This window comes from Periplaneta americana, chromosome 2 (assembly GCF_040183065.1).
Source record: "Periplaneta americana isolate PAMFEO1 chromosome 2, P.americana_PAMFEO1_priV1, whole genome shotgun sequence".
Classification (NCBI taxonomy): Eukaryota; Metazoa; Arthropoda; class Insecta; order Blattodea; family Blattidae; genus Periplaneta; species Periplaneta americana.
In genome coordinates, this window is record NC_091118.1 from 183,975,601 (window position 1) to 183,988,471 (window position 12,871).

Genomic DNA, 12,871 nt, shown 5'->3' on the forward strand with positions numbered 1-12,871 from the left:
ATACGTTTTATTATAGCAAGGAAACCTCACCAAATGATAATGAATTTTCATAACGATTTTTCTCCCAGACATTCTATTTCAAATAAGAAACCTTCCTATAAATTTCTACATCCGGAAAGGGCTTAGTTTTAGAGATTATTATTATTTTTTTCAATCCAGAGGAGCCACCGGCGTAACTCGGTCGGTTAAAGCGCTTGCCTGCTGATCCGGAGTTGCGCTCGGGCGCGGGTTCGATTCCCGCTTGAGCTGATTACCTGGTTGGGTTTTTTCGAGGTTTTCTCCAACCGTAAGGCAAATTTCAGGTAATCTATGGCGAATCCTCGGCATCATCTCGCTATCATCAAGTCCATCGACGCTAAATATCCTCATAGTTGATACAACGTCATTAAATAACCAAGTAAAACAAAAAAAATAATAATTCAGAGCTGTAACAGCTAATTCAAACAGTGCTATATGCTAGACATATCAGGCAATAAATTTCATCTAGCTGCGTACCGAACTGTCAAAATCTCCTTAAATAATACAAGTTATGAAAATGACATCAAATACATAATATTCATGAAATTGAATATAGAACAGTCAATGAAGAAATTATAAGAAAATGTAAGCATCTCTGAAATTACTCACTGTACTGATCACAGTAGTGGAAATCGTTGTAAAAATGCTCAAAACACAGTGGAACTTTGCACCACAAACATTTCAGAAAAATGAGTTTCTCCTGGCTTAGTTTCCTCATAAGTGATGCCCTATTGGTATCACTTTGGAGGTTCAGACAACATCAGTCAGCTTTAGAGCAGTTCTATACATCGAGAAAACAAAAATTTACAGGAGGGACGAATTTATCAGGTTTGTTGTCGAGGTACCCTGCATCATGTCAACCATATTTAAACATATTTAAAAATCTTACTTACTTACAAATGGTTTTAAGGAACCCGGAGCTTCATTGCCGCTCTCACATAAGCCCACCATCGGTCCCTATCCTGAGCAAGATTAATCCAGTCCCTGCAATCATATCCCACCTCCCTCAAATCTATTTTAATATTATCTTCCCATCTACGTCTCGGTCTCTCCGAAGGTAATTTTAATACAACATATTTCTGAAATATTCCCGAGTTATAAGAGATAGAGAGAGAGAGAAATAAATCGTCCGGCCTTAATTAAGGATGATCACGAGGATCCGGAAATTAACAGCAAATAAAAATATAATTAATTAAATATGAGTATTGTTATAAAAATAAAATGTAATAATTAAGCACCGCTGATTATCAATTATAAAATAAAATCTTAGAAGTTGACTTTAAAATTATACTTATAAATAAAAGATTTTATTTAAAATTAGCATATCCTTAATTAAGGCCTTCGGAGTTGTGTAAATGAAATTGTATAATCTGCAGGGAATCTTTAAGAATTTGCGAGATGATTTTTTGAATATCAAAAGATCATAATGATAATTATTTTAAAAAATATGTAAATTTTGATAAAGAACTCCGAGCACCAAAAAATAAACCTGTCACTGACCAATTGAAGAGAGGGATGTTATACTTGGCACTAAGGTAGGGAAGACAAGGTTCATAAATGGCCCTCTTTTCATGATCAACCTGGTGAGTTTGGTTTAGATTTCTCTCCATGCGTATAGTTGGATCTATGATAATAGCCTTTTGTTGTTGCCTGTTTATTGCTATTATATATTATCGAGAATAATTCATATACCACAATTTTTCTTTAAATATCTTTTCAGTTATAATGTAAAGTTAAGGAGTAACGGAAGAATATGTGTAATTTAATATTATAATTTTTATTCTGAATGACAATAATTAAGAGGAGTTAGAAATACTTCCAAATATAGGCCTATTGCGAGATGCAAACATTAGATAATTGTCATATGAGGAATAACATTTTCTTCTCTACTGATGACATTTCCAGGTTCTGCTCAGCAGCACTAAAGAGATCGAAAAGGGATTTGGGTACAATTTCCTCACGCCGTGGCTGGGTTATGGACTACTCACAAGTAAAGGTGGTATCTAGCATTAAAACTAAAGACGTTGTTTAACAATTACAGCACATTCAGTTTGCCTTTTGAGTGGAATTCTCACCGCTTATATGTCACATAATATAAAGCATTTCGCTGATTCAGTTGTGAAGGTCTATGGCAGGTATGCTCAAAATTGTAAAAGCTCCGATTACACGGATGATGCTGCACTGCATAACACACACAGTATACGATCTGGGCTCTGCAACTACTGTACGTTGCAGCACCGCCTGTGGCATCGCTCTCATAATCTCACAAATATGGATAATAAACTGAATTTGAAAAAGTAAAGAATATACACTGTAATATGATATTATTATTATATCATAGATAATATTATTTTCATATTCCACCATACATTGCGGTCTGTTCAACATGTGGATTCTTTTCTGCAAGTAATCGGAAATCTATTTCCAAGGAATTTACTCAATGCGCAGCTGGCTCAGAAGATGCTCATCTGTTAATCGGGATCTATGTTTGGATTTAGCAACTTTCATTCTCTAAAATAATTCTTCGCACACGTATGTCGAGGCAAAGGTAGCTAACATAGTGGCAGCGAATAAGGCCATCTTGGGATATTTCGTGTTTTAAATTTTTTAATACTTTATGCTTGTCAAGTCATATTCTCTGCATTTAGTTCTGAATTCTACATTGCTTTGTAAATCAATTAACTCGTCCTCGAACTGCACTCTCACGGATTGTACTAAATTTACTACGAAAGGATTAATAAAAAGATTAATATCAGTTTCCATACGTCTAAAATCACTAAATCTGTGTTCTGTGAATTCACATTTGACTTGTTCCAGTACACAGATATAATTAACTATATTTTGTTCAGGTACCGGTACCATACATCTCTTTACAAGTTCACCATCCGTGAAGGGTTTTAGTGCCTTAGCTAATTCCCAACACACTACATAACTTGCTCCTAAACATAGACTCTGAATTCTTCGACTCTCTTCAATGTTTGGCCTTTCATAAGTGCTTTCAATTCTTGAAACTGTAGTGCCTCTGAAAAATTATTTTATCATAACATGTATTTCTGTTGAAATGAAATAATAATAATAATAATAATAATATACCTAACAATAGTAATAACAATACTACTACCACCACCACCACCACCACCACCACCAATAATAATAATAATAATAATAATAATAATAATAATAATAATAATAATAATAATAATATTAATAATAATAGTAACAATAGTAACAATAATAATAACAACGTTGGTATATGAATACATATTACAGAAAACAGCTTCCCTGTCACTTCGGCATGTTCTGGATGGCAGAGCGTATAATGTCATTTTATGTTGCTCAGCAGTATTCCTGACAGTACCTTGAATGAATGAATGAATGAATGAATGAATGAAATAGCCTTTGGATTTCCCGTGAAGGGCTATGGCCTCCTAAAAAGGGGAGCTCTTTAGAGATCATGCGGTGAGCTAATCCGCATGACGGTAGGTTCTGTTCTACGAGTATATAAGTTTGTTCGTCGTTCGTGTGTGTACACTTGCACTCTCACTCGATACTGGCAAACTGTAGCGATCTCCATTCTTCTCGGTTCTTGGCTGTTCTGGACCACAGGGGTCCAGCTAGGCTCTTGAAGAAGTCCGCCCATGTGGTCCCAGGTCTTCCTCGGTTTCGCCTCCCGATGCGTGGGTCCCACGTGGTGGAAATATGCGCCCATCTGCAGCCTTGGAGTCTCGACACGTGGCCTCCCCATTTCCATTTCAGGCGTTCCCCTTGGTGTGCCATGTCTCTGGTGTTTGTCATCTTTGGTGTTGGAAATCTTGTCTCTGAGGGAGAGTCCTAGGATTTTCCTCTCCATTTTGCGCTGGCAGATCTGAATCTGTGTCTTCTGGTTCACGGTCAGTTTCCAGGTCTACAACATAGTAATTACACCAAACGCAAAACAATATGGTGTATGTCGTTTGCTTACAGAAGGTTTTGACTCTGTCATTGTCCCGCACTGTTCGTACGTTACTAAGTACTTGAATTGCCTTCCGCAGTCATCCGTCGAGCTTCGAACGAGGAACAGCACGCTCTACATTCGAAGGTTGTGATTACAGAACGTAATCGCGAGTCAGAGAATAAGCATACCTGGTCTATGGTTTGTAGAGGGGCACACTAATCTGCATGCTTAAAAACGGCACAATGACGTAGAGCGCTTGGGAATGGGGACTTAAGCCTGGTTCAGACGGTGCTAGTTTCTGTGATGGATTCCAAGGTGGCTGCGCTGATGGCTGTCCTGCGTGCACACTTGCTGGCTCCCGTGTTGGCTACGGTGATGGTAGTTGTTCACACGGAGCTGGCTGTTTTCACAGCTCAAATTGGAAAATCATCTGCTGTTTCATCTGTTGCCAACACTCATGGTCAAAAAGAAACTAAACAGTGAGTGGAAAACAACTAAAGTCCTATATTAACAGTAGTAAATGTCGTAATAAAGTATTTAAGCCATAAATGCAAAACAGCTAAAGTCCGATATTTAATTGTTGTTTCTTAGAAACTAAAGAATATAGAAAAAAAACAGGTTTAGTTGCAAAACAACGAACATGGCGACATGGTTTCAGTGGTGATATTATATGATCATCTTTGGTTTCCAGCCTGCAAACCATCACGAAAAATAGCAAGGAACCTATCCTCGAAATCCAGCAAGCTAGCCATCCACGGAGCCACCAGAGCGCAATTACTTCCGGCGAGTGACCACGCAGGCTACCCATCGGCTGCCACCTTGGAATCCATCACAGAAACACGCACCGTCTGAACCGGGCTTTATTTTTAAAAAAGGCATAAAATGTATTTTTCAATTCCAAAATTTCACGGCACACCGGTTGGGAACCACTGGTGTCATATCATAGCATTCACCGAGTCCTAATGTCACAATGAAAGGAAAGGTAAATGTCAAGGTCTACGAAGTCATTTTAGGTGACCAAGTCCATTCAGTGGGCAATCATTGATCCCAGCAAGGGACGTCGTCTTCCAGGATGATAATGATCCCATTCATACAGCTGGAATTGTCCACAAGCTAGATGGAGTCAGCATGTATATATATGCCGACGACATGGCCCTAGCGTCCACATCACGGCAAAAGCTTCAGTCCTCGCTAGACCAATTATCAATATGGGCCCGAGAGAACGAATTAGCCATCAATGTAGACAAAACCGTATCCATGATCTTCCGTCGAGGAGGAAGAATAGCAGCTGAAGATACATTCCGTCTGGAGCACAGGGAACTACAAAATGTAACCCAATTCAAGTACTTAGGAATCACCCTCCAGACGCATGGGGATACGTATACACAACATGTAAATGAAAGAACCATACATGCTATAAAAGCAATGCATGAAGTACAGCATGTAAGCAAATTATCGCTAGAGACAGCCATGACATTATTCAAAGTCAAAATCAGCCCTATATTGCAATATGGTCTGAACATCATATGGGAGAACCTTACAAAGAACAATCTAAAACGCATAGAACGAGTGAAGGCAACATTTATTAAAAGAGCCCTATCCATATCAAAATATGCTCCATCACGACTATGCTACAAAATGTCAAGGGAACCCTTCTATATCGAAGATTTGAGACACCAACTACTGCTCCCGTCCACTGCCCAGTACGAGAATCTCCTACAGGAACTCCGAACGAAGAGGTCACAAATATGGAGCGACTTCTATACAAGAGAGGCCATGCTGTCCGACGAGTGGAAGAGACCGTACTACGAACTCAAGACACACCAACACACGCTTCGCAGTACATGGTTTTCATTTCAAGATCTGCAAAACGACAGGCTACCATGAGTCCAGTGCAGATTACGTGTGTAAATTGTGCGAAGGTGCCTGTGAAAGATACCACGCCCTCTCATGCAGACTAAGAATCGAATCACTAACGAGTTTCTGTAGTGAATAAGCATCCATGGAACGAACACACAAAATATGCATATTTTGCGCTTTTCTACCTATTATTTAATTGTCCACATTGGTTTCATGAGCACGAGGACGAAATTACACATCTTGCCTAGCCTGCACAGTCACCTCATTTGAATATTATTGAGCCATTGTGGTCTCTATTAGAAATCAGAGTACGGGCCCGTTACCTTCCAACAAATCTCAAGGAATTGGTTCGACGAATGGTATAGAATCCCACTGACTGCCATACAGGATTTGTATGCATTTCTTCCCAGGAGGATTGAGGCTATTATCAACGCCAAAGGCGGTCCTACACAATATTAGCTGGGTGTTCATATAATTTTGTCCAACCTCTGTAATACGATGGCTAGTTCACGAAATTGGTGGCTAGGCCTATATGATTGAGGGTCTGGCTGATAATGTATATTTATAAGGCAGTTGTGTCAGAGGAAGAACACTTGTTTGTATGCATCTGAAGTCTGATTAGTAGTGGAATATGTAGCTAATCGGCGATGTATGCATTGGCGGGGAAGAGGATCTGGCCAACCTACCCCATTATCTCCTGGCTTAGTTGCCTCATGAGTGATGCCTTATTGGTGTTACTTATGAGGTTGAAACCTGTCTTCGGACAGTTGACTAAACAACAACATATGCATAAATCACATTCTTTCACAAACATTTAACTAACATAGCCGCTTTTGCCTTCGTCTTCTTCATGAATAATAACAATTTCATTGCAATAAAATTCTTATGCTTTCTTCAGGGCAACGCTGGCACTCACACAGGAAGTTTCTCACTCCAGCATTTCACTTCAAGATCCTCGAGCAATTTGTCGGAGTGTTCAACAACAATGGAAAAATTTTACTGGAGAATCTGTCCAAGCATGTCAATGGTCCTGAATTCGAGATTACTCAATATATTGAACTGTGCACGCTGGATAATATTGCCGGTAGGTATATGAAATAGTTTAAATTCAGTTTTAGGATAAATGAAAAAGTAGCACACATTGACGTAGTTACATGTAACTAATAGTTTATAATCTTCTGAATTGTTTTTAAATGGAGCCTTTGACAAAAGTTAAGGGGGGAGATGGGTGAAATTTTTATTATTTTAATTAAAAAAATAGCATTTTCGGTTTCTTGTGAAAAATGGATCACCAATCCCTTATTTACATGTTGAAAAAGTTTAAGTGCTTTATGGCGTTCAAAAGCACAAAAATTACGCAACATATAAATGGCTGCACTCCTAAACTTCAATTCCAATCAAATTTTACAAGCTGTTCTCACACTTTCTTTTCAGCACATTTCGTCAGGTTTGAAGTGTAAAGTCTCTTATAATTTTGATACTAAGAACATGAAATTCTCACTGCGTGTTCTGTGTACTGTGGTTAACAAAACAGCACAAGAGGTTTGTGATTAAATCAATACTTTTTAAAATAAAAATGAAACATTTATAAAGGGAATGGAACATTTTTAGTTTTACATAGGTATTGGCTATACACATTTGTTCCTCTTTTTGCAGTAAAGATATAAGAAAGCTAATATCTGATGTTTTTCTAAATATGTCACCGGTCTTTTAAAAAAAATCAGACATTTTACTGAAAAATTGAGCGACACATTTCAGTTTTAAATATTCAAATTAAAACACACACACAGATAGATATATATATATATATATATATATATATATATATATATAGAGTCACAATCTAGATGAAATATATACAGACGAGATTTACAATACAGTCTACTAGTACAACATATAGCTTTAGTATCAATTTCATGAAGCGTTATTGAATGTGATGAATTCACCTACAGAATAGAAGGCGTGAGAAATTAGGTACTTCTTTAATTTGGCCCTAAATGATCTTATGTTTTGAGTTTCATTTTTTATATCCATAGGGAGGCTATTAAAAATGTTTACTGCCACGTAACGCACTCCTTTTTGATAGCATGATAGACTTGCCGATGGAGTATGAAAGTCATTTTTTGACGGTGTATTTATGCTATGAACTGATGAATTTGTTACAAAATCTTCACGATTACATACGAGGAAGATTATTAACGAAAGGTTATACTGACAAGCCATGGGCATTATTTGTAGTTTTTTTTTAAATAGTCCTACACGATTCCATAGATTTGGAACCTACTATTATTCTAATTACTCTTTTTTGTAATAGGAATATACTGTTACTATCTGTGGAATTTCCCCAGAATATTATTCCAAAACTCATTACCGAGTGGAAGTAGACCCAAATATTTTGCTAAGAACCTTATTCTCAAATTTCCTTTATCTCTGTTCCTCTCTCAAAGTGAGGGTCCAAGTTTCACAACCATACAGAACAATCGGTAATATAATTGTTTTATAAATTCTAATTTTCAGCTTTTTCCAGAGCAAACTGGGTGACAAAAGCTTCTTAACCGAATAATAACACGCATTTCCCATATTTATTTTGCGTTTAATCTCCTCCCGAGTGGTATTTATATTTGTTACTTTCCACCCCTTGAAAGGATAAGTTTCCGAAATGATATTTCTATTTCATACAATGTTCTGGTCACGAGACATAATCATATACCTAATGGCATATTCTAGAATTTAGAGCAAAGTTAAAAAGTAAAGGTGATAGTACACCTCCTTTCTTTAGCCTACAGTGAATTTGAAAAGCATCTGACAGAAACTGGCCTATACGAACTCTGCTGTACGTTTCACTGAGACACATTTTAATTAATGGAACTAGTTTCTTGGTAATACCAAATTCAATAAGAATGTTATATAAAACTTCTCTCTTAACCGAGTTATATGCCTTCTTGAAATCTATGAATAACTGATGTACTGCACCCGTATACTCCCATTTTTTCTCCAATGTCTGTCAAATATAAAAAATCTGATCAATAGTCGATATATTACGCTTAAAATCACAATGATGATACCCAATAATTTCATCTAGATACGGAGTTAATCTTCTCAAAAGAATATTGGACAAAATTTTGTACGACTTCAACATAAGTGATATTCCTCGAAAGTTACTACAGTTAGTTTTTTCCCCTCTTCTTAAAGACAGGTACAATTATGGACTCCTTCTATTGTTCTTGTACAATGTTCTTTTCTCAAATAGCAAGTACAAGCCTATACATTTTGCTAGATAATGCGCTTCCACCCGCTTGTATTAATTCTGCTGGAATCTGATCGATACCTGGACACTTGTACTTTTTCAGATTTTCTATCGCAATTTCGACTTCAGAAAGTGTGGGTTCGGGTATAAATGGCTCAGCAGTTTGTATTTGAATTTCGTCCCGATCATTTCTATTTGGCCTATGTATATTTAATAGTTGCCCAAAATAGTTTTTTCCATCTGTTCAGTCTTTCATTGAAATAACAATTTAATAAAAATAAAAATAGTAATACGTACTGGGAATTGCCACTATATAGGCATCCAGTATTTGTTGTAGACGATTTAACTGCTGATCATATATATGTATATATATGAAAATAAATCTGAAAAATGTTTATTTGAACGTCTAATGAACTTAGTTTGCAGCAAATGCTGCAAACTAAGTTCATTAGACGTTCAAATAAACATTTTTCAGATTTATTTTCAATGAAGAATACCAGACATTCTGAAAGTTATTTGCTTCCATAATAATGAAACATACTCCCTCTGAATGGTTTTTTATGCCAAATACTTTTTCTTGAACCTATACACCTTCAGTTTGAAAGCGAAAACGCTAGTAACAATGTCAGGATGATCAGTCAGTTTTTTATGTTGGAGTAAAGCAGTACCTATTTCAGGTCATTGTGGATTGTAGGTAAAGTTAAAAAAAAAATTTAAAAAATGTCAGTTTTGCTATGCCTTCGAACACTAGACATAGCATCCTGGTATAGCTGCTGCATGTTTCGTAAACTACCTTGAAATGTAGAAAGTAAATCATTTTATCCTGCTACGAGATCTTGCTGAAATGATCGGGAGAGTACAAAATCTTGTAGGCCTCTTATTTTATCAGTAAGTAATACCTTTTGGTCTTTCCTTAGGAGCTCTAATTTTTGCACTCTCTCGAGCCAATACTGAAGAGAATCACGCATATAAATATCTACACCACACCGCCATTAAATATATGAAAAAGACCCAACCTCACTTGATTAATAACTATAAAAATATTTGATTTTCAATAATATTATTATCTTACGTAAGTTTTATAGTTTTCAGTAAGATGTACTATATAGCCGCCACTCAGTAAATTATAGAAATTAAGATCTCATCATCATCATCATCTTCCTAACAAGTATTAGGCCAAGTGGCCTGTTACGGTCTCAAACTAGAATTTTCAGTCCATATCTCCTTTGGACGGCCTAGAGATCTTTTGCCATATGGATGGTAATGAAACAGTGCTTTTGGGATTCTGCATCGATTCATTCGTTCGAGATGAACCTTCCACTGAAGTTGATATTTGCTGATGAACTGCATAATGGGTTCTATTTGAAGTTCTTGTATTATGTCCTCATTTTTTTTATGAACCCAGCGAGTATATCCAGCTGTTGCTCTCATAAACCTCATCTCACTTGCTGTTATTCTACTGACATCTTTATTCTTCACAGTCCACACTTCGCTACCATAGCTTAATACTGGCTGTGCTAAGGTTTTATACAAGCCTATTCTTGTGTGTCTTTGTACTAGTGAAGGTTTCATGATTTTATTAATGATCCCCATTGTTTTATTATATTTACATATTTTTTCAGCAATATCTACTTCATCATAAGGAAATTAAGATCTAATTTAAGATATTCTCTACATCTACTTATATAACCCCAAAACGTTTCACTTTCATATCATCAATATAGCATTAATATGTATAATTAATGAAAAATAGTCACAGCATGGCATTAGCTATAATAACATTTCATTTCTAATGGTAATAATGTCATCAAATCACCTCAAGTTTTGTAGTTTTTAATATCCAATACACAGCTGTACTCAGAAAATAACACACCACAGAATCAGACCTGTAAATTATTTTTAGCAAGTCTTGAAGTTTTTAATAACCAATTTAATTTGAGCTCTAAATATGTCAGTATTCTTGCAGATCATGGCCTTCGTGTAATATTGTTTACTGTAGTGTGTGTGTTTTGTTTTATTCTGAAATGCAATTAGTGACGACAGATGGATTTTAGAAAATAGGAAAATTATGTTGAAAAATTGACATTTTACTGAAAACTGAAAACTACTATTTTTCTGAAAAATAGTGGGTTCCAAGCTTCAAAATGAGAAGTGATTTAATAAAATCCGTTCAGCCGTTTTCACCTAATTTCCATTACCAGTTCAAATTATATATATATATATATACTCGTATTGAAAACACATCCAACAGCATTAAATTATGAATCTCCTGCGAGACTAAGGAACACAGAAAGTTGTCTGTAAATATTTAACAAATTTTTGTCATATTTCAGAAACAGCTATGGGTGTAACACTGAACTGTCAGCGAGGAGGAAGTATGGAGTATGTTCACGCCGTCCGCAGGTGAGATACGAAGGGCCTATAGCAGCCTTCGTATAAAATATTAGATTCCCTACCTTGATCTCGGTACTATTTCTGAACAAGTGTTCACGTTGCCATATAAAGTCACCTCATGTAGACGAAATTCGACCTGACGTTTTTATTTCCTAAACCACTAGGTTTGCATTAAATTTTCGTACCTACGTAATTCATATTGATATTTTATAAACCCTAAAACTTAATAGAAGGAGAACTCTGCAGAAGATATATTCCGATCAAAATATTTTCTGTTCTAGGTTCGTATTTTTGTACTTTATCAAGTTGGTATACAGGCGACGCAAACTTACTGTACTTATATTTGTTTTATGCAGTGACCAAAATAATATTCTGTAAAGTTCATTCGCTATGTTCACATTAGAGTACCTATATTTATTATCATAACGTAGTCTCGAAAGTAAGCGAAAGGTTATTCCGTTCCGTTTTCAACTAGCCCAAAACCTCTTAAGATATATTTCTGATCTTCTACCTATTTATTGATAATCTCATATTGTTTAGAATTCTTGTTTTATCAATCCGGTAAGCAAACTTATTTTGACAAGGATTTGCATCTTGCAAAGATAAAGACTTTGCACCTATGAGATAATAATTTGATCTCGATAGACTCCTATCTACGTGACAGCCAACAGTGTGTTTCACTTGATATAATCAGTTTACCTCATGGTGACGTATAGAGCCGGGAGTACCACAGGGCTTTCTGTTAGGATCACTACTTTTCTCTATCTACATTAATTACGTATCAAATAACTTATAGTATTACCAATATCACCTCTATGCCGACGACTTACAGCTTTGCACATATTTCAGACCCAGTACACTCAGTGAATCAACTGATAAGTTGAATTTTCACTTAGGCACAGTTTCCACTCGGGCGGCCAAATTCGGACATACATTCAATCTATATGAAACTCAAGCTATAATTGAAGACCCCCCTCGAATAAGGGTGTAACCAACAAATTTGTAATACACGCTTCAGGAGAAAATAAAATAATTTCAGGAGCATATTTCGTTAGGCTTATATTTGCCAGCAGAACCATTTCACTAATCAAGTTTATTCAGCTATTGGATACATTCATTTATTGCTATAAATGAATAAGCTTACTTCAAACTTACTTTTCCCACCGAAGTCACATATTTAATTAATTTGATGTTACACTCTGGTATTCATTTATTGGGTATAAACGCCTGATTAGTTCTCTTAATAACAGCAATATGTCAGCTGTTGTAAAAATATCAAACTGAGCGCCTACAGGAAAAAAGTAACGGGGTACGTATTACAGAAAATCCCTATGACTGCGTGTGTAACGTCTATATAGGAATTATTGTAATGGAATTGGGATAAATAAATGCAATTTACTCTAAGATTTAAGTGTATG

The 12,871-nt window shown here is 36.1% G+C and overlaps 1 protein-coding gene across 1 annotated transcript in view; it reads left to right on the plus strand.

Annotated features, from left to right (window-relative positions):
• The window catches only part of LOC138695214 (cytochrome P450 4C1-like), a 33,026-nt gene that overhangs the window by 16,826 nt on the left and 3,329 nt on the right, over positions 1–12,871 (plus strand). Inside the window, exons 4-6 of the mRNA XM_069819674.1 lie at positions 1,924–2,014; positions 6,711–6,896; positions 11,393–11,462. Of these exons, the coding sequence (XP_069675775.1) occupies positions 1,924–2,014; positions 6,711–6,896; positions 11,393–11,462 (347 nt within the window). The remainder of the gene's footprint in view (positions 1–1,923; positions 2,015–6,710; positions 6,897–11,392; positions 11,463–12,871) is intronic.